Below are 23,939 nucleotides of genomic sequence, written 5' to 3' on the forward strand. Positions count from 1 at the left end.
CCCTTTCAAATTCCCCCGCCCCAAATCCCACCCTCTCAAATTCCCCTCCCTTTCGTCCCCCAAATCCACTTTCAAATTCCCCTTCCCAATCCGCCCCCACCTTTCCCCCAAATCCCACCCCCTTAAACTCCCAAATGCCACCCTCAGATTCCCCCTCTCCGGCAAATTCCCCTTCCCAAGCCCCCCCAAATCCCCCTAAACCCCCCTCAGATTCCCCTTCCCAAATCCCGCCCAACCACCATCCCCCCCCCTTCCCCCGTCCCAAATCTCCCACCCCCCCATATCGCCCCCCATATCGCCCCCTCCCCAAATTCCCGCCTCTTCCTTCCCCCTCCCCAAATCCGCCCCCCCGGGACCCCCCAATCGCCGTCGGACAGAGGGAGGGGGGGGGGGGACAAGGGTCACACGGGGGGTGACATGGGGGGGTGACATGGGGGGGTGACATGGTGGGGCTCTTTGGGGTGGGGGTCCCGGGTGCTGCAGACCCCTCCCCGTGTCCCCGTGACAGCCGGGACAGGGGACAGGGAGGTGACACTCGGGGTGACGAGCAGGTGACAACCGGGAAAGGGGCCAGAGGTCGGGCAGGTGACAAACAGGTGGCAGGCAGGTGACAGGCAGTGCGTGCGGTGCTCGAGGTGACAGGCGGGGCACGAGTGTGGGACAGGGGCGGCCACTGCCCCGGGCCCTGTCACTGATGTGTGCCCCCGCAGCCCTGTCCCGGATGCGTGTCCCTGTCCCGGATGCGTGTCCCTGTCCCCAGGATGCGTGTCCCTGTCCCGGATGCGTGTCCCTGTCCCTGATGTGTGTCCCTGTCCCTGATGCGGATCACTGTCCCGGGGTGGGGTCCCTGTCCCCCTGTGTGTTCCTGTCCCGGGTCCCTGTCCTGGTCCGTGTGTCCATGTCCCGTGTGTGTGTCCCGGGATGTGTCCCCGTCCCCTGTGTGTGTCCCTGTCCCGGGATGCAGGTCCTTGTCCCGGGTCCCTGTCCCGGGACGTGGATCCCCCCGGGATGTCGGTGTCCCCGCTGTCCCCCCGGGGTGACGCTCCGTGGTCCGGGCTGTTGATGTCGCCGCATCCCCGGGATGCCCGTTCTGTCCCGGGATGTCCATTCCTGTCCCGGGACGGGGACGCCCGGGGGTGTCGGGGTCCTTGTCCCGACACGTCGCTGTCCCCCGGCCGGGGACTCCTGTCGCATTCCCGGGATGTCGCTGTCCCCCGGGACACCGCTCCGTGTCCCGGGATCCCCCCGGGTGTCGCGGTCCCCGTCCCGGGGCTGCCGCTGCCCGTCCCGGTGTGTCGGGGTCCCCCCGGGTGTCGCGGTCCCCCCGGGGGCGGAGCGGCCCCGGTCCCGCCCGGCCCCCCCGGTGTCCGGTTACCGGCTGCCGCGGCCGCAGGAGCCGCCGTCCCGCGGAGCCGCGGCCCCCGCGCTGCCCACGCAGGTACCGGGCCCGGGGACGGGGCGCGACGGGACCCACGCGCGGGGAGCCCCGCGGGGCGGCGGCGGCGCCCCCGGTACCGGCACAACCCCGGTCCCTCCGCGGGCCGCGCCCGGTGCCGGCTCCACGCGTGTCCGTGCGGAGCGACCCCCGCGCCCCCGCGTGGCCGGGGCTGCCCTCGGCGGGGCCCCTGGCGGTGTCACCCGCGGGGGTCCCGGGCGGGGCCCGGCCCCACGAGGGGCCTCCGGGGCGGGCGGGGCCGCCCCGGGGCTGCGCATCCCGGCCCCGGAGCCGCCGTGACCTTGGGCGGGGCGGGGGGACGCGGCGGGAGCGGCCCCGGTGCCACCCGCAGCAGGGACACGCGGGGGGCGCGGGGGCACGGCCTGCGGGACAGGGCGGGCAGGGCCGGGCAGTGGCAGTGCCACGGTGCCCTGCGGGGTGACACGGCGGTGACACCGGGCGGTGGCAGTGCCGCGGTGCCCTGCGGGGTGACGCCGTGGCACAGGGTGGTGGCACAGCCGGGCAGTGGCAGTGCCGGGGTGCCCCGCAGGGCTGGGGATGTGGTTTAACGCCCAGGTGTGCCGTGCCGTGCCACGCCGTGCCATGGGGTGCCATCGGCGCCGTGCCAGGCCAGGTGACACCGTGGGGTGCCATGGGGTGCCATGGGGTGCCATGGGGTGCGGTGGTGACACCGCGAGGTGCAGAGGGCACAGCAACCCCGCTGTGATCGGGTCGTGGCTGTCACCCTCAGCCCAAGGCCACCGTGGGAAAGGTCCCCGCGTTGGGGACAGGGGGGTCACCCCCCGACGCCCCTGGGCTCGGCCCTGGCTGTGCCCGCACCGGGGGGTCCCAGAGCTGGGGGGGCTTTGTGGCACCCACGGAGCGGGGGGGTCTCCAGCGACACCCGTGGTGACATGGGGACTTGGTGGCAGCCGGGCTCCCCGGCCGTGTCTGTGCGGCCCCTCCCGCGCTCCGCAGGGGACACGGGGCAGGGGACACGGGGCAGGGGACGCGGGACAGGTGACATGGGGCAGGGCGCAGCGTGTGCCGCGTGCGGGGGCAGGGGCCGGGCTGTCCTCCCCGCTGTCCCCTGCGGGGCCGCGCTGGGGCGGTGACAGCGCTGACCCTTCCCTCAGTGGGCACCGGGCCAGCTCCACGTGACGCCGCCGTGACGCGGCCCGGGGGCTCCCGGGGGCCACGGCCGGGCTGGCACCGCCCCGGGGACACCGCGAGGGCACCGCTGTCCCCCCCGCCCCCGCGCCGCCGCCCCGCGGTGTCCCCCCGCCCCCAGGTCCGTGCCGGGGGTGGCCGCCCCTGCCCCCATCGCCCCGGTGTCCCCCGCAGGTGTCACCGGCGGGTCCCCAGGATGGCGGAAGCGCACCAGGCCGTGGCCTTCCAGTTCACGGTCACCCCCGAGGGCTTGGACTTCCACCTGAGCCGCGAGGCCGTGCGCCAGCTCTACCTGGCCGTCGTGCACTCATGGAAGAAGCGCTTGGTCCGCGCCAAGGTGGGCTCGGCCGCCCGTGTCCCCTCCCGCGCCAGCCGCCCGTGCCCCCGTGACCCCGCTGTGCCCACAGAACAGCTTCCTGACCGGCGTGTACCCCGCGTCGCCCTCCAGCTGGATGGTGGTGGTGATGGCCACCGCCGGCTCCTGCTACTGCCACGTGGATCCGTCCCTGGGGCTCATCGCCCGCATCCAGCACTGGCTGCCCCGCAGGTGAGCGGCACACGGGACACGGCACACGGGACACGGGACATGGGACACGGCACACGGGACATGGGACATGGGACACGGGACATGGGATATGGGACACGGGACACGGGACATGGGACACGGGACATGGGACACGGCACACGGCACACGGCACACGGCACACGGCACACGGGACATGGGACACGGCACACGGCACACGGGACACGGGACACGGCACACGGACAGGACATGGGACACGGACATGGGACACGGGACATGGGACACGGCACACGGCACACGGCCCGGGGCACCGGCACGGCCAGCAGGGACAGCCCGTGGTGGGACAGCCCGCAGTGGGGACAGCCCGCGGTGGGACAGCCCGTGGTGGGACAGCCCGCACGGACCCCGGCAGTGTCCCGGGGAGAGCCCCCAGACCCAGCGTGGCCGTGGGGACCCGGGACAGCCCTGGGGGCTCCACCCTGCACATCCTCGCCCCTTTTGGGGATGTCCCTCAAGGAATCCCACCCCACGGAGGGACCCCAGCCCCCAGAAGGTGCAGGAGGCCTCTGACGTCTCCATTTGGGGGTGTCCCTCAAGGGACCCCACGCAGGGACATCCCCGTGGGTCCAGCTCCACAGGCGCAGCCCCACCTGGGGACACTCCCTGGGAGTGCCACCAGGGGCACAGCCCTGTGTGGGGACACCTCCAGGGATGCCACCCGCGCTGTCCCCACCGCTGAGGCCGTGTCCCCGCGTGTCCCCAGCGAGGCGCTGACCCCCCAGGCGCAGACCGTGGTCAGCACCGTGGTGTTCTCCACCGGGGCCTGGCTGGCGGCCGTGCTGCTCTTCCGGAGGCTGCTCCGCCTGCTGCTCTCCTACCACGGCTGGATGTTCGAGCCCCACGGGCACATGAGCCGCAGCACCCGCCTCTGGATTGTGAGCGGCGCCCGCACCGGGACATGCGGGACATGTGGGAGCTTTGGGAGATGTGGGAGATTTGGGAGCTGTGGAGCTTTGGGAGCTGTGGAGATTTGGGACATTCGGGATCTGTGAGAGCTTCGGGAACTGTGGAGGCTGTGGGAGTTTTGGGAGCTTTGGGAGATGTGGGAGATGTGGGAGCTTTGGGACATGTGGGAGCTGTGGGAGCTTTGGGAGCTTTTGGAGATGTGGGAACTTTAGGAACTGTGGGAGATGGGGGAGATGTGGGAGCTGTGGGAGCTGTGGGAGCTTTGGGAGCTTTGGGACATGTGGGAGCTTTGGGAGCTCTTGAAGATGTGGGAGCTTTGGGAACTGTGGGAACTGTGGGAGCTTTGGGAGATGTGGGAGCTGTGGGAGATGTGGGAACTGTGGAAGCTGCGGGAGATGTGGGAGATTTGGAGGCTTTGGGAGCTGTGGGAGCTGTGGGAGATGTGAGAGCCGTGGGAGCTTTGGAAGATGTGGGGGGAGATGTGGAAGCTGTGGGAGCTGTGTGAGATTTGGGAGTTGTGGGAGCTCTGGGAGCTTTGGGAGCTTTGGGAGATGTGGGTGCCATGAAAGTTGTGGGAGCTGTTGGAGCTGCGGCTGCCATGGGAGCCTTTGGAGCTGTGGGAACTCGGGATGTGTTGGAGCCATGGGAGATGTGGGAGCTACGGGAGCCTTGGAAGGTGTGGGAGCCTTGGGTCCTTTGGGAACTGGGAGCTTTGGGTGCTGTGGCAGCCATGGATGCTGTGGGAGCTCTGGGTGCCGTGGAGGTTTTGGTAGCCATGGGTTTTTTGGGAGCCAGGGGTGCCTGGAGATTTTTGGGAGCTGTGGGAGCCGTGGGAGCTGTGGCTGGTGTAGGAGCTTTGGGTGCCGTGGGAGCTGCGGGTGCCGTGGAGGTTTTGGTAGCCATGGGTTTTTGGGAGCCATGGGTGCCTGGAGTTTTTTGGGAGCTGTAGGAGCCGTGTATCCTCACCCCATCCCTCCTCCTCCTCCCGCCGCCGCTGCTGCTGCTCCCGCAGGCGATGATGAAGATCATGTCCATCCGCAAGCCCCTGCTCTACAGCTTCCAGAGCTCCCTGCCCAAGCTGCCGGTGCCCCCCGTGAAAGCCACCATCACCCGGGTACGCCGTCCCCGCGGGGCTGGGGGCCCGAGGGGGCCCGGCGGTGGCGGTGGCGGTGGCGGTGGCGGGGGGTCACCCCGTGTCCCCTCCCCGCAGTACCTGGAGTCGGTGCGGCCGCTCCTGGACGATGACAAGTTCCGGGAGATGGAGGCGCTGGCCAAGGAGTTCCAGGAGAAGACGGCGCCGCGGCTGCAGCGGTACCTGCGCCTCAAGTCCTGGTGGACAACCAACTATGTGAGTGTGGGGACGCCCGGGGACAGTGGGGACCCCGCGGCCTCTGGGGCGGTGACCCCGGAACTGGTGTCCCCTCCCGGCAGCATGAGGAGGGATTTGGGATCTCCTGGGTGTCCTGGCTGGAGCAGTAAGGGTGGAGGATCCTGTCCCTGTCACTGTCCCCTGTTTCTGTCCCTTTCACCTGTCCCCATCTCTGTCCCTTCCCCTGTCTCCTGTCCTTGTCCCTGCCTCCTAACCCTTGTCCCTGTACCCTCTCCCTGTCCCCCATTCCTCTTCATATTCCTATCTCTGTCCCCTCACCCTCCTCCCTGTCCCTACCTATCCCTGTCCCCATTCCTTGTCTCCATTCCTGTCCCCTGTCCCCTGTCCCTGTCCCTTGTCCCTGTCCCCTATCCCATGTCCCCCTCCCTGTGGCCTTTCCCGGTTCCCTCTCTCCATCCCTGTCCCTGTGCTCTTTTCCCCCTGCTGTCCCGTCCCTTGTCCCTGTCCCTTGTCCCTGTCCCTATCCCTGTCCCTTGTCCCTGTCCCTATCCCTGTCCCTGTCCCTATCCCCGTCCCTTGTCCCTATCCCTGTCCCTGTCCCTATCCCTGTCCCTGTCCCCTGTCCCTGTCCCTATCCCCGTCCCTTGTCCCTGTCCCTATCCCTGTCCCTGTCCCTATCCCTGTCCCTGTCCCCTGTCCCTGTCCTGTATCCCTGTCCCTTGTCCCTGTCCCTGTCCCCTGTCCCCATCCCTGTCCCCTGTCCCCTATCCCTATCCCTGTCCCCTGTCCCTATCCCTGTCCCTGTCCCTGTCCCTGTCCCTATCCCTGTCCCTGTCCCTGTCCCCTGTCCCCTGTCCCTATCCCTGTCCCCTGTCCCCTATCCCTATCCCTATCCCCTGTCCCTATCCCTGTCCCCTGTCCCTATCCCTGTCCCTATCCCTGTCCCTGTCCCTGTCCCTGTCCCCTGTCCCATGTCCCTATCCCTGTCCCCTGTCCCTGTCCCTATCCCTGTCCCCTGTCCCTATCCCTATTCCTGTCCCTGTCCCCTGTCCCTATCCCTATTCCTGTCCCTGTCCCCTGTCCCCTGTCCCCATCCCTGTCCCCTGTCCCTATCCCTGTCCCTGTCCCCTGTCCCTATCCCTGTCCCCTGTCCCTTGTCCCTGTCCCTATCCCTGTCCCTGTCCCTGTCCCTGTCCCTGTCCCTGTCCCCTGTCCCCGTCCCCGTCCCCGCAGGTCAGTGACTGGTGGGAGGAGTACGTTTACCTGCGCGGCCGCAGCCCCCTCATGGTCAACAGCAACTACTACGCCATGGTAAGGGGTGGTGGGGGGCCGGGGGACCCCCAATCCCCCCGGGGACCCCCCGGCACCGCCCGCCACACGCGCCGTGTCCCTTGTCGCCAGGATTTCCTGTACGTGACCCCCAGCCGCATCCAGGCTGCGCGGGCGGCCAACGCGGTGCACTCCATCCTGCTCTACCGGCGGCGGCTGGACCGGGGCGAGATCCCCCCGGTGAGGGGGGACTGGGGGGCCCCAATGGAGCTGGGGGGGTCCCAGGGGGGTCCCGTGGGGCTGGGGGAGCCAAGGGGACTGGAAACTGGGGGGGTCCCATGGGACTGGGAGGTTCTTTAGGGTTGAAGGGACTGGGGAGGGTCCTATGGGGCTGGGGGCTCCAGAGGGTCCCAGGGGGATGGGGGAGCTGGGGGTCCCAGGGGGATGGGGGATTTTGGGGGGTCTCAGGGGGATGGGGGAGCTGAGGGGTCCCAGGGGGATGGGGATTTTGGGGGGTCTCATGGTGCTGGGGGAACTGGGGGCGTCTCAGGGTGATGGGAGAGTTAGGGAAGCCCCAGGGTGCTGGGGGAGCTGAGGGGTCCCATGGGGATGGGGGTTTTGGGGGGATCCCAGGGGGATAGGGGATCCTGGGGGTCCTGTCGGCTGAGGGAGCTGTGGGGATCCCATGGATTTGGGGATCCCGGGGGTTCCCGTGGGCTGAGGGACCTTGGGGATCCCCCGCATTTGGGGATCCTGGGGGTCCAGTGGGGCTGAGGGACCTTGGGGATCCCCCGGATTTGGGGATCCTGGGGGTCCCGTGGGCTGAGGGACCTTGGGGATCCCCCGGATTTGGGGATCCCGGGAGAGCAGGGAGAGCGGTGCGGGAGAGGAGCAGGGCGGTGTCACCCGGGGCTGTCGGGGGCGCGGAGCGGGGGTGGCAGCGGCGGATCTGGGGACACCGCCGCCCCCGGAGCCCCCCTGAGCCGTGTCCCCCCAGATGATGGCCCTGGGCGTGGTGCCCATGTGCTCGTACCAGTCGGAGCGGATGTTCAACACCACCCGCATCCCCGGAAAGGAGACGGGTACGGCCGGGGGGCGGCACCGCGCCGGGGCGCGTCCCGGGGCTCCCCGCCGGCCTGACCGCCCCGTGCCCCCCCAGACACGCTGCTGCACCTGGCCGACAGCAAACACCTGGCCGTGTACCACAAGGGCCGCTACTACAAGGTGTGGCTCTACTACGGGGGGCAGGTGCTGCCGCCCGCCGACCTGGAGATGCAGTTCCAGAGGATCCTGGAGGATCCCTCGCCCCCGCAGCCCGGCGAGGAGCGGCTGGCGGCGCTCACGGCCGGCGAAAGGTGCGCGGCACCGGGAACGGCGGGAACGGCGGGGCGCCGGGCATACCGGGGTGCTGGGAGCTCCGGGAATAATGGGAATAATGGGAATAATGGGGATACTGGGGATACTGGGGATACTGGGGATACTGGGAGCTGCGGGAATAATGGGAATAATGGGCACCTGGGAGCTCTGGGAACTCCGGGAATAGTATGGGGATAATGGGGATAATGGGGGATAATGGGGATACTTGTCCCTGTCCCTATCCCTGTCCCTGTCCCCGTCCCCGTCCCCGCAGGTCAGTGACTGGTGGGAGGATGCGTTTACCATGCGCGCCGCAGCCCTCATGGTCAACAGCAGCCTACTACGCCATGGTAGGGGTGGTGGGGGCCGGGGACCCCCAATCCCCGGGGACCCCCGGCACCGCCCGCCACACGCGCCGTGTCCCTCTGTCGCCAGGATTTCTGTACGTGACCCCCCAGCCGCATCCAGGCTGCGCGGGCGGCCAACGCGGTGCACTCCATCCTGCTCTACCGGCGGCGGCTGGACCGGGACGAGATCCCCCCGGTGAGGGGGGACTTGGGGGCCCCAATGGGCTGGGGGTCCGGGGCCCGTGGGCCTGGGGAAACAAAGGGACTGGAAACTGGGGGTCCCATGGGACTGGGGAGGTTCTTTAGGTTGAAGGGACTGGGGGAGGGTCCTATGGGGCTCGGGGGCTCCAGAGGGTCCCAGGGGGATGGGGGTTTTGGGAGACCTGGGGGGGATGGGGGTGCTAGCAAGGTCCTAGGGAGATGGGGGTTTTGGGGGGTCTCAGGGGGATGGGGGAGCTGAGGGGTCCCAGGGGGATGGGGATTTTGGGGGGTCTCAGGGGGATGGGGGAGCTGAGGGGTCCCAGGGGGATGGGGATTTTGGGGGGATCCCAGGGGGATGGGGGATCCTGGGGGCTCCGTGGGCTGAGGGAGCTGTGGGGATCCCCCGGATTTGGGGATCCTGGGGGTCCAGTGGGGCTGAGGGACCTTGGGGATCCCCCGGATTTGGGGATCCTGGGGGTCCAGTGGGGCTGAGGGAGCTTGGGGATCCCCCGGATTTGGGGATCCTGGGGGTCCCGTGGGCTGAGGGACCTTGGGGATCCCCCGGATTTGGGGATCCCGGGAGAGCAGGGAGAGCGGTGCGGGAGAGGAGCAGGGCGGTGTCACCCGGGGCTGTCGGGGGCGCGGAGCGGGGGTGGCAGCGGCGGATCTGGGGACACGGCCGCCCCCGGAGCCCCCCTGAGCCGTGTCCCCCCAGATGATGGCCCTGGGCGTGGTGCCCATGTGCTCGTACCAGTCGGAGCGGATGTTCAACACCACCCGCATCCCCGGAAAGGAGACGGGTACGGCCGGGGGGCGGCACCGCGCCGGGGCGCGTCCCGGGGCTCCCCGCCGGCCTGACCGCCCCGTGCCCCCCCAGACACGCTGCTGCACCTGGCCGACAGCAAACACCTGGCCGTGTACCACAAGGGCCGCTACTACAAGGTGTGGCTCTACTACGGGGGGCAGGTGCTGCCGCCCGCCGACCTGGAGATGCAGTTCCAGAGGATCCTGGAGGATCCTCTTCGCCCCGCAGCCCGGCGAGGAGCGGCTGGCGGCGCTCACGGCCGGGGAAAGGTGCGCGGCACCGGGAACGGCGGGAACGGCGGGGTGCCGGGCATACCGGGGTGCTGGGAGCTCCGGGAATAATGGGAATAATGGGGATAACAGGGATACTGGGGATACTGGGGATACTGGGGATACTGGGAGCTGCGGGAATAATGGGAATAATGGGCACCTGGGAGCTCTGGGAACTCCGGGAATAATGGGAATAATGGGGATAATGGGGATAATGGGGATAATGGGGATAATAGGGATACTGGGGATACTGGGGATAATGGGAGCTCCAGGAACTCCGGGAATAATGGGAATAATGGGGATACTGGGGATACTGGGATCTGCGGGAATAATGGGAATAATGGGGATACTGGGAGCACTGGGAGCTCTGGGAACTCCGGGAATAATGGGAATAATGGGGATACTGGGCACCTGGGAGCTCTGGGAACTCCAGGAATAATGGGAATAATGGGAATAATGGGGATGTTGGACATACTTGGAACTCTGGGAACACTGAGAACAAAGGAAATAATGGGGATATTGGGGACACTGGGCACGTGGGAGCTCTGGGAACTCCAGGAATAATGGGTATAATGGGAATAATGGGAATTCTAGGGATACTGGGCACCTGGAAATACCGGGAGATCTGGGAATATTGGGAATAATGGGGATACTGGGGATACTGGAGACACTGGGCACCTGGAAGAACGAGGAACTCTGGGAATAATGGGAATACTGGGGATACTGGGGAAAGTGGGCACCTGGGAGCTCTGGGAACACCGGGAATAATGGAAATAATAATGGGGATACTGGGGACACTGGGCGCCTGGGAGCTGTGGGAACACTGGGAATAATGGGAAGAATGGGAATAACGGGGATACTGGGGACACTGGGTACCTGGAAATACCGGGAACTCTGGGAATGTTGGGCGTGCTGGGCATACTGGAAATACCGGGCACCTGGGAACTCCGGGAGCACTGGGAATAATGGGAACAACGGGCATACTGGGAATACTGGGGATGGTGGGAGCAATGGGCTCTGGGGAACTCCGGGAGCAATGGGCACACTGGGAATACGGGAACACCGGGAGCGTTGGGAGCCCCGGGCCACCAGGGCGTCCTGTCCCCATCCCCGTCCCCATCCCCGTCCCCATCGTGTCCCCATCCCTGTCCCCATCCCTGTCCCCATCCCCGTCCCCATCCCCGTCCCCATCCCCGTCCCCATCCCCGTCCCCATCCCCGTCCCCATCCCTGTCCCCATCCCGTCCCCGGTCTCGCACAGGGACACGGGACACCCCCCACGGGTGGGGGGCTCTGAGGGGTCCTCGATGGCCCTGGTGCCACCCGGGATGTGGGGTGTGTGGGGTGCGGGATGTGGGGTGTGTGGGATGCCGGCTTTGGGGTTTGGGGTGCGGGGTGCCCCGCGCTGACCGTGGCTGCCCAGGGTGGGATGCGGGGTTTGGGGTGCGGGGTTTGGGGTGCGGGGTTTGGGGTGCGGGGTGCCCCGCGCTGACCGTGGCTGCCCAGGGTGGGATGCGGGGTTTGGGGTGCGGGGTTTGGGGTGCGGGGTGCCCCGCGCTGACCGGCGCTGCCCAGGGTGCCGTGGGCCGAGGCGCGGGCGCGGTTCTTCAGCCGCGGCCCCAACAAGGCGGCCCTGGACGCCATCGAGCGCGCCGCCTTCTTCCTGACGCTGGACGAGGACGAGCACGGCCAGGAGCCCGCCCGGCCCGGCTGCATGGACGCCTACGCCAAGTCCCTGCTGCACGGCCGCTGCTACGACGGTGTGAGCCAGAGACCCAAATCCCCCGTCCCACAGCCCCACAACACCCCAAACCCAAACACCACCACCACCTGCTGCACTTACACCAGTGCGCGCCCAAAACACCCCAAAACCTGCCCCTGGTACCCACAGGCACCCCAAATCCCCACCCAGCCCAGTCCCTGCTGCACGGCCGCTGCTACGACCGGTGCATGAGCCAGAGCACCCCAAAACCTGCCCCCGGTACCCACAGATACCCACAGACACCCCAAACACCCACCCAGCCCAGTCCATTTCATGGTCGTTGCTAAGACCGTGGTGTGCACCCCAAAACACCCCCAGGACCCCAAAGCTGCACCCCAAACATGCACAGACACCCACAAACACCACAGACACCCCCAGACACCCCAAACCCCCACCCATCCCATTCTCTGCTGCACAGACACTGCTCTGACAGGTGAGCACCCCAAAACACCCCCGGGACCCCCTCCCAGCCCCTTTGAACCCCCCCACATCACCCCCAGCACCCCCAGACCCCATCACCCAAGTCCCTGCTGCACTGCTGTGACCGATGGGCACCCCAAAACCCTGCTGGGACCCCGAACCTCAGCCCAGCACCCCAAACCTCAGCCCAGCACCCTCAGCACCCCCATCCTACAGCCCCAGACCCATTCCCAGACCCCCCAGCACCATCGGAGCCCCACGCAGACCCCCAGCACCCCATCCCTGCTGCTGCCACACCTGTGGGCACCCCAAAACCCTCCCAGATCCCCCGAACGCCCCCCCTGCCCCTTCAAACCCCCCTCCCTCCCCTGCCATCTCCCAAATACCCCTCTTGCTCTCACCCCCCTCCACTGCCCCCTGCCCTCTCCCCCCCGGTACCCTCTGCCCCCCAGTGTCCCCCAAACCCCCCCAAGTGCCCCCCCAACCCCCCCAAACCCCCCGTGCCGCCCCCAGCTGGTTCGACAAGTCCTTCACGCTGGTGGTCTACAAGAACGGCAAGGTCGGGGCCAACGCCGAGCACTCCTGGGCCGACGCCCCCATCATGGGGCACCTCTGGGAGGTACCGGGGCAAGGGGACACCCCAAATGGGGCGGGGACACCCCAAATGGGGCAGGGACCCCTAACGGGGCAGGGACACCCCCGGGCGGGGACACCCCAAATAGGGCGGGGACACCCCAAATGGGGCGGGGACACCCCAAATGGGGCAGGGACCCCCCCAGCGGGGCGGGGACACCCCCGGGCGGGGACACCCCAAATGGGGCAGGGACACCCCAGCGGGGCGGGGACACCCCCGGGCGGGGACACCCCCAGTGGGGCACCCCAAGGGCTGGGGATGCCTGGGCTGGGCACCCCCTGATGGGGACTCTCAGGTGGGGACCCCATGGGGTGCCCCAAGGGCTCGGGACCCCTATAAGGCACCCCCAGGTTGGGGACCCTCAGCTGGGGACCCCCATAAGGCACCCCAAGGCTGGAGACCCCGTTTGGGGGCAGGGAGGGGGGGAAGATGTGGGGGTTCTGCCCGGGGCTGTGGGGTGAGGTTTGGGATTCTGGGGGGCTGGGGGGCTCTGAGGGTTTGGAATGGGGGGCTGGGGGCTCAGGGAGTTGGGGTGAGGGGAGTTTTGGGGGACGGGGGCTGCAGGGAGTTGGGGGGGATTGCGGGGTTGAGGAGCTTGGGGATTTGGGGTTTGGGGAGCTCAGGGGTTGGGGGCCATGGGTGGGGGAGTTGGGATTTGGGTTGGGACAAATGAGGTTGGGATGGGGTGTGGGGCAACGGGGGGATTTGGGGGGGTGTTGGTCAATTGGGAGCGGGGTTGGGGATTTGGGGTTTGGACTGAGGGGGGGGGGGGCCATGGGTGGGGGTCAGGGGGGAATTGGGCAGTCAGGGGTCTCGGGAATTCGGGGTTGGGGCGGTCATGGATTGGCGGGTTGAGGGTCCTGGGGATTTGGGGTCTGGGCGGATTGTGGAATTGGGGCGCTGGGAGTTATGGAGTTGTGGGACCGGGGGTTTGGGGGACCAGGGGTTTTGGGGGCCAGGGGTTTTGGGGGCCGGGGGTTTTGGGGGCCGGGGGTTTGGGGACCAGGGGTTTTGGGGGCTGGGGGTTTTGGGGGCCGGGGGTTTTGGGGACCGGGGATTTTGGGGGGCCGGGGGTTTTGGGGGGCCGGGGGTCGTTGCCCCCTCCCCACCGCCCCCTGTCCCCCCCAGTTCATGCTGGCCACGGACACGTTCCAGTTGGGCTACACCGAGGGGGGGCACTGCAAGGGGACCCCAGGTGGCAGCTGGCCCCCCCAGCGCCTGCAGTGGGACATCCCCCCCGAGGTGGGTGACAGGGCGGGGGGACAGCTACAGGTGAGGGTGAGGGCGCAGGTGAATGCTGTGCCGTGCCGTACTGTGCCATGCCGTGCCATGCCATGCCATGCCGTGCGGTGTCCCCAGGGGGTGGTGGCCATCGAGGCGTCACTGCGGGTGGCTCAGGTGTGGGTACAGGTACAGGTGAGGGCACAGGTGAGGGTGCCATGCCGCGTGCCATGCCATGCCATGCCGTGCGGTGTCCCCAGGGGGTGGCGGCCATCGAGGCGTCGCTGCGGGTGGCGCGGGCGCTGGCCGAGGACGTGGATTTCTGCTGCTTCCCGTTCTCCACCTTCGGCAAGGGGCTCATCAAGCGCTGCCGCACCAGCCCCGACGCCTTCATCCAGATCGCCCTGCAGCTGGCACACTTCCGAGTGAGGGACCCCAACGGGAGCCTGGGGGGGATAATGGGATAATGGGATAATGGGGTGGGATCCATGGGGTGGGATAATGGCATGGGATTGGGGTGGGATGGGATGGGATGGGATTCATGGGATTCATGGGATTCATGGGATTCATGGGATGGGATCCATGGGATGGGATGGGATGAGGTGGGATGGCATGTCATGGGATGGCATGGGATAAGGATGGGATAGGATGGGATGGGGTGGGATGGAATAAGATAAGGATGGGGTGGGATGGGATGGGGTGGGATGGGATCCATGGGATGGGATGGCGCAGGAGCAGGGAAGGACGGGACGTATGCAGGGCCCAGGGCAGGGCCGTGGCCAGGACGAGGTGGGCTGTGCCCAGCAGCAGGCAGGCAGCGGGACGAGCCAGGCCCGTCCCATGTCCCCACGCCGCCGTCCCGCAGGACAAGGGCTCCTTCTGCCTGACCTACGAGGCGTCCATGACGCGGCTGTTCCGCGAGGGCCGCACCGAGACCGTGCGCTCCTGCACCTCCGAGGCCACGGCCTTCGTGCGCAGCATGGCCGACCCCCGGCGCAGCGTGAGTGCCGCCGCGACAAACGCGGGGACCCTGTGCGCCCTCCTGGGCTTCCCCGCCACTCGGGGGGTCCCCGTCCCTCCCGGGGGTCCCCATCCCTCGCTGAGGTTCCTGTCCCGCATGGGGTGCTGGGTGCCTGTTTGGGGCGCAGTTTGGGGCGCAGTTTGGGGTGCCCAGCTCCCCACCCCTCCCCAGCGTGTAGAGGGGCAGCAGCGACTGTTCAAGGTGCAGATTTGGGGTGCAGGTTCGGGGTGCAGGTTTGGGTTTGGTTCGGGATGCAGATTTGGGGGTGTGTTGGGGTTCAGTTTGGAGTCCAGCCCACCCCTGGACCCCCCCAGCGCTTGGAGGGGCAGTGTCTGTTCAAGGTGCAGATTTGGGGGCTGTGTCAGGGCTCCAGTTTGGGCTCAGTTTGGGGTGCAGATTTGGGGTGCAGGCCCCCCAACCCCTCCCCAGCACTCAGAGCAGCAGCTGTTCAAGGAGCACATCTGGGGGCTGTGCTGGGGTTCCCGTTTGGGCTCAGTTTGGGGTGCAGGTTTGGGCTCAATTTGTGGTGTCAGTTAATTTGGGGTTCACCCCTTGGCCCCCAGCACTCGGAGCGGCAGCAGCTGTTCAAGGAGCTGCATCTGGGGGCTGTGCTGGGGTTCTGGTTCGGGGTGCAGGTTCGGGGTGCAGATTCGGGGTGCAGGTTCGGGGCGCAGATTCGGGGTGCAGATTCGGGGCGCAGATTCGGGGTGCAGGTTTTGGGTGTAATTTGGGGCTCACCCCGCAGCGCTCGGAGCGGCAGCAGCTGTTCAAGAAGGCGGCCGAGAAGCACCAGCAGCTCTATCGCCTCGCCATGACCGGCGCGGGCATCGACCGCCACCTCTTCTGCCTCTACCTGATGTCGCGGTACCTGGGCACGCAGAGCCCCTTCCTGGCCAAGGTCAGCGCGGCACGGGACACGGCACGGGACATGGGGGGACACGGGATGGGGACACGGGACAGGGGACGGGCACACGGGACGGGGACATGAGGGGACACGGGACATGAGGGGACACGGCACGGGACATGGGGGACAGGGGACAGGGGACGGGGAGACGGGATGGGGACATGGGACAGGGACATGAGGGGAGAGGGACAGGGGACGGGGAGACGGGACAGGGACACTGGATGGCGACATGAGGGGACACGGGACATGAGGGGACACGGGATGGGGACACAGGACGGGGACAGGAGGGGACAGGGACAGGGGACGGGCACACGGGACGAGAACACGGGATTGGGACATGGGACAGGGATAGGGGACAGGGACACGGGGCAGGGACATGAGGGGACAGGGACAGGGGACGGGCACACGGGGCAGGGACACGAGGGGGCAGTGTGGGAGCAGCACACGAGGGTGGCACTGAGGGACACGGGGGGACACAGAGTGGCACTGGCGGGGCACAGAGTGGGACCGGGGGGGCACGGGGGACACCGAGTGGCACTGAGGGACACGGGGGGACACAGACTGGCACCGGGGGGGCACGGGGGACACAGCGAACGGGCAGCACATGGAGGGGCGCGGGAGGGCACAGCGGGGTGCCACGGGGCGCAGCGGGGTGCAGTGGGGTGCCCTGGGGTGCAGTGGGGTGCCATGGGGTGCAGAGGGGTGCTATGGGGTGCCATGGGGCACAGTGGGGTGCCCTGGGGTGCCGTGGGGTTCCCTGGGGCCCCGTGGGGCACAGCGGGTGCCCCGGGGTGCAGCGAGTGCCCCCGCAGGTGCTGGCAGAGCCCTGGCGCCTCTCCACCAGCCAGACCCCGCAGCAGCAGCTCAAGATGTTCGACCTCGACAAATTCCCCCAGCACGTCTCCAGCGGCGGCGGCTTCGGCCCCGTGAGCTCCGGGGGCACCGGGGGGCACCGGGGGGGCACCGGGGGCACCGGGAGGACAGCGGGAGGCACCGGGAGGGGAGGCACCGGGATGGGGGGCAGCAGGATGCAGGGCAGCTGTGGGGTCTGTACTGCGCCCCCCCCGTGGGTTTGGGCAGGGGGTGCCCCACACCGGGAGCCCCCAGCCCCACATGGGTGACCCGGGGGGCTTCAGCCCAGCCCCACAGGCCGGGTGGGAGCCCCGGGTGGGTGCCCCGGGTGGGTGCCCCAGGTGGGTGCCCCAGGTGGGTGCCCCAGGTGCCCCCAGGTGCCCCATGGCCCCTTGTCCCCCCCGCAGGTGGCAGACGATGGTTATGGGGTGTCCTACATCATCGCCGGGGAGAACCTCATCACCTTCCACGTGTCCAGCAAGTTCTCCAGCCCCGAGACGGTGAGGGGGGACACGGGGGGTGGGGGGGCTCCCCCAGAGCTGCAATCCATGGGGTCACCTGGGGGGTCACCTGTGGGTCTGGGACACCCCTGACCCTGATCTGGACCCTGCTCCATCCTGCCCCCCTTTCCTGTGGGACCCCCACCCCATCCCAGTCCCCCTCTGGGACCCTCCCCACACCCCGGTCACCCTCCCTGCGGCGCAGGCCGTGCCGGGGGTCCCGCAGCTCCGGGGGTGCCCCAGGGTGGGCACGGGGGTCCGGCTGTCCCTCGGGGCGCTCGGGCGGGCTCTGAGCGGCACTGCCCGCAGGACTCGCAGCGCTTCGGCCGCAACATCCGCCAGGCCATGCTGGACATCGCGGCGCTCTTCGACAAAGGGCAAACCCCCCCCGCGGCCGGGAAGTGACCGGGGGGGCTCCGGGGGGCGCTGCCCTGGACCCGCTCCCAATAAAGGCTCTTGGTGTGACCCCGCTGTGCCACGGGGGGGGAACCCGGGGCGGCCGTGGGCTGCAGCCAGGGCTGGATCCATGGGTGGAATGTGGGGTGCATCCATGGGGTGCCAGGGGTGCATCCATGGGGTGCCAGGGCTGGATCCACGGGGTGTCCTCAAGGGGTCCCAGTGGGCACCAGCCAGGTGAAGGCATCCAAAGGGCCATCCCTGGGGCGGTGACCCCGGTGGTCCATACCCAGCCCCATCCTGGTAATCTGTGCCCACCCCGGTGATCCGTGCCCATCCCTGTACCCGTGCCCATCCCCGTACCCGTGCCCATCCCCGTACCCGTGCCCTTGCTTGTCCTCGTGGTCTGTGCCTGTCCCCATCCTGGTGATCTGTGGCCATCCTGACGATCCATGCCCATCCCAGAGATCCGTGCCCATGCCCAGCTCCCTGCCTGCCCCCGTACCTGCCCCCCTCCCAGTGATCTGCTCCCATCCCCATGCCCATCCCCGTACCTGTGCCCATCCTGGTGAGCCGTGCCCATCCCGGAGATCCGTGCCTGTCCCGGTGCTCCACACCCATCCCTGGATCCGCTCCCATCCCAGTGACCTGTGCCAGTACCCGTCCCCATCCTGGTGATCTGTGCCCATCCCAGTGATCCTGTGGCCATTCCCAGATCCGTGCCCATCACCCCCATGCCCATGCCCGTGCTTGTCCCGGTGCTCTGTGCCTGTCCCCATCTGGGTGATCCGCTCCCATTCCCAGCCCCATGCCCATCCCCATCCCCATACCCGTGCCCATCCCAATGATCCGTGCCCATCCCTGGCCCCGTGCCCATCCCCGTACCCGTCCCCATCCTGGTGATCCGTGCCCATCCCTGTACCCGTACCAATCCTAGTGATCCGTGCCCATTCCAGAAATCCGCTCCCATCCTGGTGCTCCATGCCAGTCCCCGTCCCCGTGCCTGTCCCTGTCCCGGTGCTCTGCGCCCGTCCCAGTGCCCATCCCCATCCCGGTGCTCCGTGCCTGTCCCTGTCCCTGTCCCTGTCCCTGTCCCGGTGCTCCGTGCCTGTCCCCGTCCCCATGCCCGTCCCTGTCCCTGTCCCTGTCCCTGTGCTCCGCGCCCATCCCCAGATCCACTCCCGTCCCGGTGATCCGTGCCCGTCCCCGTGCCTGTCCCCATCCCGGTGCTCCGTGCCTGTCCCCATCCCGGTGCTCCGTCCCGGTGCCTGTCCCCGTGCCCGTCCCTATCCCGGTGCTCCATCCCCGTCCCCGTGCCTGTCCCCGTCCCCGTGCCCGTCCCCATCCCGGCGCTCCACGCCCATGCCCAGCTCCGCTCCTGCCCGGCGCTCCGCTCCCAGCCCGGTGCCCGTCCCGACGCCGGTGACGGGGGTGCTCAGCGGGGCACGGCGGCACGGGCGGGCCCTGCGCAGAGCCCCTGGCCCGTGTCCGGCCCGGGGGTCGCCGCGCCCCGGGTGGCACCGCTGGCACCGCTGGCACCGTCCCCGCGCTCGCTCCTGCCCGCCGCCACCGCCCGCAGCCGCCCGGCGCCGCCAGCCCGGAGCCAGCGGCGGGCGAGGGGCCAGGCCGGGCACGGGCACCGGGGACAGCCCGGGAGAGGGGACAGGGACTGGGGACACCCCCGGGAGAGGGGCCAAGGGATCAGGGGCCATCTGTCAGAGGGGACAGAGCGGGCACAGGCACGGGGGACACCCCCCGGAGAAGGGTCAGACAGGGGACAGGGACAGAGATGCCCCGGGAGAGGGACAGACCGGGAACGAGGACAAAGACCCCTCCGGGAGAGGGGACAGGGACAGAGACCCCGTCCCCGCGGGCATCCCCCTGCTTGGGGAGCGTCCCGTGGGGTCACTGTCACCCCCGCGCCGGGGCTGGGTCCTGCACCCCCACCCCATATCGGGGTGACATCCCCATCCCCACCCCATACCGGGGTGACATCCCCCTCCCGACCCCACTGGGGCTGATTTCCCCAGGCCCCCACGGCCGGGGTCCGCGCTGGCCCCTACGCTGGGGCTGTTGCCCGTGGAGACCTCACGGTCCGGGGCGCTGGGTGGGCTGGGCGGCCGCTGTCCCGGGGGCCCGTGGGGTCCCTCGGTCCGTGTCCCTGCGGTCGGTGGGCTGGGCTGTCCCTCGGTCTGTCCCCCGGTCTGTCCCTGTTTTGTCCCTCGGTCCGTGTCCCTCGGTCTGTCCCTCGGTCTATCCCTCTGTCTGTCCCTGTTTTGTCCCTCGGTCCGTGTCCCTCGGTCTGTCCCTCGGTCTGTCCCTCGGTCCATCCCTCGCTCCGTGTCCCTTGGTCCATGTCCCCCTCTCTGTCCCTTGGTTCGTATCCCTCTGTCTGTCTCTCAGTCCGTGTCCCTCGTTCCGGTCCGTGTCCCTCGTTCCGTGTCCCTCTGTCTGTCCCTCTGTCTGTCCCTCTGTCCCTCCCTCCGTGTCCCTCGCTCCGTGTCCCTCTGTCTGTCCCTCGTCCCGTGTCCCTTGGTCCGTGTCCGCCGCAGCCGCGCCCGCTCCCCCTCCCTTATCAGGTCCCTTATCACGTCCCTTATCACGTCCCTTATCAGGTCCCTTATCAGATCCCTCATGCGAGCGCACCCCACCCCGGCCCCCCCCGGCCCCTTCACCCCCCTGTCCCCATTTGGGGCGGGGGGCACCCCGGGGATGGCCCTGTCCCCTCCCGTGTCCCCTCCCGTGCTGGGGGCTCACACGGAGCTGTGCCCTGGCCCAGCCCGAGCCCCCCGCCCGTGGGTGACCCCCACTGCCCCGAGGGGACCCCAGAGCCCGCCAGGCACCCCCGGCTGTGTCACGGTGACACCAGCGGTGCCCCCAGCGCAGCCGCTCCCCCCGGGGGTCCCGGCACCGGAGGGGCAGCGCCGGGAGGCTCGGGGGGCCCGGGGGTGCCCAGGGGAGAGGCTCGGGGGGCTCGGGGGGCTCGGAGGCCTCAGGGGTGCCCAGGGGGGCGGCCCGGGGGTGCCAGCGTCCCCTTTGTGCCCGCTGCCTTTGATGCGGTGCCAGCGGCTCCACGAGCGGCTGCTCCCGGCCCGGCCCCCCCGCAGCCCGCCCCCGCTCGGGCCTATAAAGGGCTCGGGGTGTCCGGGCCCCTGTCAGCCGCGGGAGCTGCGGGAGCTGCGAGGTGCCGGGGAATGGGGGCGTCCTGGGGGTGCTGGGGGGGTCTGGGGGTGCTGGGGGCACTGGGAGGTCCTGGCGGTGCTGGGGGAGGGGTCCTGGGGGGGTCTGGGGGTGCTGGGGAGAGTCCTGGGGGCGCTACGGGGAGGGCCTGGGGGCACTGGGGAGTCCTGGGGGGCGCTAGGGGGGGAAGGCGTGGGGGCGGTGCTGCAGGGGTGCTGGGGCGCGCAGGGGTGGGGGCTGCTGGGTGGCGCTGCGGGGTGGGGGCTGCGGGGTGGGGGCTGCAGGGGTCGGTGCTGCAGGGGTGGGGGCTGCAGGGGTCGGTGCTGCAGGGGTCGGTGCTGCAGGGGTCGGTGCTGCAGGGGTGGGGGCTGCAGGGGTGGGGGCTGCAGGGGTCGGTGCCGGGGCAGCGCTGGGTGCCCGGCCGCCCCCCCGCCCCTGCAGCCCCCCCATTGCAGGAAGGCTGAGGATGGGTCCCGCCACCTTCCTGGGGCTCTGCCTGCTGGGGTGCCTGGTGCTGCCCCCCTCCCTGCCGGGTGAGACCCCCAACTGCACCCTGAGATCCCAAACTGCACCCTGAGATCCCAAACTGCGCCCTGAGACCCCAAACTGCACCCTGAGACCCCCAAACTGCACCCTGATCCCCAAACTGTGCCATAATTCCCCAAACTGCACCCTGACCCCCAAACTGCACCCTGAGACCCCAACTGCACCCTGAGATCCCAAACTGCGCCCTGAGACCCCAAACTGCACCCTGAGACCCCAAACTGTGCCATAATCCCCCAAACTGCACCCTGACCCCCAAACTGCACCCTGAGACCCCAACTGCACCCTGAGATCCCAAGCTGCGCCACCCACCCTGGGACCCAACTGCACCCTGAGATCCCCAACCGCCTGAACGCCCCAAACTGCACCCTGATCCCCAAACTGCACCCTGAGACCCCAACTGCACCCTGATCCCCGAACTGTACCCTGATCCCCAAACTGCACCCCCCCAAGACTGCACCCCGAGACCCTCCTGCCCACACCCTGAGCATCCCCCAGTGTCCCCTAATCCTCCAAACCGCACCCTGAGACCCCAAATGTCACACCGGTCCCCCACCCACGCTCTGAGACCCCCAAAGTGCCCCCTCCCACCCTCCGCTTCCCGCCCCCATCCTCAGCCCCCCAAACACGGCCGGAGGTGCCCTGACCCCCCAAAAGCCGCCCCAGCTGGGCTGGGGGGTGACGGTGACACCGCTGTCCCCCCCCAGGGGCTGAGGCCACCAGGTGTCCCCGGGGGTGGCTGTCCTTCGGGGGACACTGCTACGGCTACTTCGGGCAGCCGCTGAGCTGGAGGAGGGCTGAGGTGGGTCCGGGGGGCACCGGGGGGTTCGGGGGTGCCCCAGGACCCCCCTGCAGGTGCCTGTGTCCCCAGGCGTGGTGCCAGGCCACCCGCGGGGGCCACCTGGCGTCGCTGCACAGCCCCGAGGAGCACCGGGCGCTCGCCGCCTTCCTGGCGCGGCGGCCGCGGCGCGGAGAGGACGACGAGGAGGGCGAGAAGGAGAGGGACAGGGACAGGGAGAGGGAGGAGAGCGTCTGGATCGGCCTGCAGCGGCGGGTGCGTGGCCTGAGTGAGCCGTGCCCGTGTGTGCCCCTGTGCCACAGCCCGGTGTGCCACCCCGCTCTCCCCTGGCTGCCCCTGCCTGTCCTCCCTGTGCCCCCTGTGCCCCCTGTGCCCCTGTGCCACAGCCCGGTGTGCCACCCTGCTGTCCCCTGGCTGCCCCTGCCTGTCCCCCTGTGCCCCCTGTGCCCCTGTGCCCCGTGTGCCCCCTGTTGTCCCCTGGCTGCCCCTGCCTGTCCTCCCTGTGTCCCCTGTGCCCCCTGTGCCCCTGTGCCCCTGTGCCCCTGTGCCCCCTGTGCTGTCCCCCTGTGCCCCTGTGCCCCTGTCCCCCCGTTCCCCCTGTCCCCCTGTGCCCCCTGTGCCCCTGTGCCACACCCCGGTGTGCCACACCCCGGTGTCCCACCCCGCTGTCCCCTGGCTGACCCTGCCTGCGCTCCCTTCGCCCCAACCTGCCCCGACCTGCCCTGCCGCACCTTCATGTGCCAGCCCGGTGTCTGAGCCCTCCCCGCAGCGCTACCTGGCTGCTTGTGTGTCCCCTTGTGCCCCTGTGCTGTGCCCTTGTGCCCCTGTGCTGTGCCTTTGTCCCCCTGTGCCCCTGTGCCCTTGTCCCCTGTGCCCCTGTCCCCTGTGCCCCCTGTGCCCCTGTGCTGTGCCCTTGTGCCCCTGTCCCCTGTCCCCTGTCCCCTGTCCCACCTGTGTGTCCCTCCCTTGTCACAGCGCCAGGGCTGGCTCTGGGCTGACGGGTCCCCGCGGCACTACTGGGCCTGGGAGGGGGACGATGGCCCCAAGGGACATCCCTGCATCGCCCTGGAGGACTCGGCAGGTGGGGGGGCCCTGGGAGCCGGGGCTGGGGACAATGGCCTGGGGACAATGGCCTGGGGACAATGGCCTGGGGACAGTGGCCTGGGCACAGCCCTGTGCCACACTGGAGGGCTCAGCTGGTGAGGGCGCCCAAGGGTTGGGGGACAGGGGGTGCCAGGGAGGGTCAGGGAGGGACAAGGGGGGTCAGGGGGCTCCGGGGCTCTCAGTGTCCCCCGTGTGTCCCCGCAGGGTTCATGGCCTGGGAGGGCGAGGCCTGCGGGGAGCGCAAACCCTTCATCTGCAAATACCCGGCCTAGGGGGGCCAGGGCCCCCGTGCAGCCCCCCGACTGTGGGGCCCGACCCCCACCCTGCATCCTGCCCCCAAACCCCATCCCAGACCCCAAACCCTGCTCCCAACCCCCGCCTGCTGTGCTGCCCCCAAATCCCACCCCCAATCCCACCTCCTGGCCCCCAAACCCCATCCCAGACCCCAAACCCTGCTCCCAACCCCGCCCCACTGTGCTGCCCCCAAATCCCACCCCCAATCCCACCTCCTGGCCCCCAAACCCCATCCCAGACCCCAAACCCTGCTCCCAACCCCGCCCCACTGTGCTGCCCCCAAATCCCACCCCCAATCCCACCTCCTGGCCCCCAAACCCCATCCCAGACCCCAAACCCTGCTCCCAGCGCTGCCCCCGCTGTGGTGCTCCCCAAATCCCACCCCCTGCCCCCCACACCCCACACCCTGCCCCACACTCTGTCCCCCAAACCCTGGGTCCTGGCCCCCAAATCCCAGCCCCTTGACCACCCCTGAACCCCAGCCCCCAAATCCCACCTCCAGCAGCCCCCCAGCCTCTGGACCTCTGTCCCCAACCCCACATCCTGCCCCCATCCTAAACCCCTGCCCCACAACCCCACATCCTGCCCCCACCCCAAACCCTGCCCCCCAGCCCCATCTCCAACCCCCGGACCACCCCC

At 69.0% G+C, this 23,939-nt stretch overlaps 2 protein-coding genes across 2 annotated transcripts; both read left to right on the top strand.

Annotated features, from left to right (window-relative positions):
- Window positions 1-1,359: 1,359 nt before the first annotated feature.
- CPT1B (carnitine palmitoyltransferase 1B) lies at window positions 1,360-17,429 on the top strand. The gene is made up of 19 exons (XM_030959861.1): window positions 1,360-1,438; window positions 2,780-2,942; window positions 3,013-3,152; window positions 3,892-4,063; window positions 5,107-5,208; window positions 5,305-5,442; window positions 6,658-6,735; window positions 6,826-6,933; window positions 7,691-7,775; window positions 7,853-8,048; window positions 11,246-11,428; window positions 12,363-12,471; window positions 13,615-13,728; window positions 13,968-14,132; window positions 14,573-14,707; window positions 15,474-15,626; window positions 16,445-16,558; window positions 16,892-16,984; window positions 17,294-17,429. Exons 2-19 carry the CDS (start codon window positions 2,802-2,804, stop codon window positions 17,387-17,389), a joined length of 2,322 nt encoding a protein of 773 aa, XP_030815721.1. The 5' UTR covers window positions 1,360-1,438; window positions 2,780-2,801; the 3' UTR covers window positions 17,390-17,429.
- A 3,597-nt stretch (window positions 17,430-21,026) lies between these two features.
- LOC115910611 (dromaiocalcin-1-like) lies at window positions 21,027-23,278 on the top strand. The gene is made up of 5 exons (XM_030960865.1): window positions 21,027-21,093; window positions 21,811-21,905; window positions 21,975-22,157; window positions 22,878-22,983; window positions 23,211-23,278. The coding sequence occupies exons 1-5, from the start codon at window positions 21,027-21,029 to the stop codon at window positions 23,276-23,278; spliced, it is 519 nt and encodes a 172-aa protein (XP_030816725.1).
- Window positions 23,279-23,939: the final 661 nt, after the last annotated feature.

The sequence above is a fragment of the Camarhynchus parvulus genome, chromosome 1A, assembly GCF_901933205.1.
Source record: "Camarhynchus parvulus chromosome 1A, STF_HiC, whole genome shotgun sequence".
Taxonomy (NCBI): domain Eukaryota; kingdom Metazoa; phylum Chordata; class Aves; order Passeriformes; family Thraupidae; genus Camarhynchus; species Camarhynchus parvulus.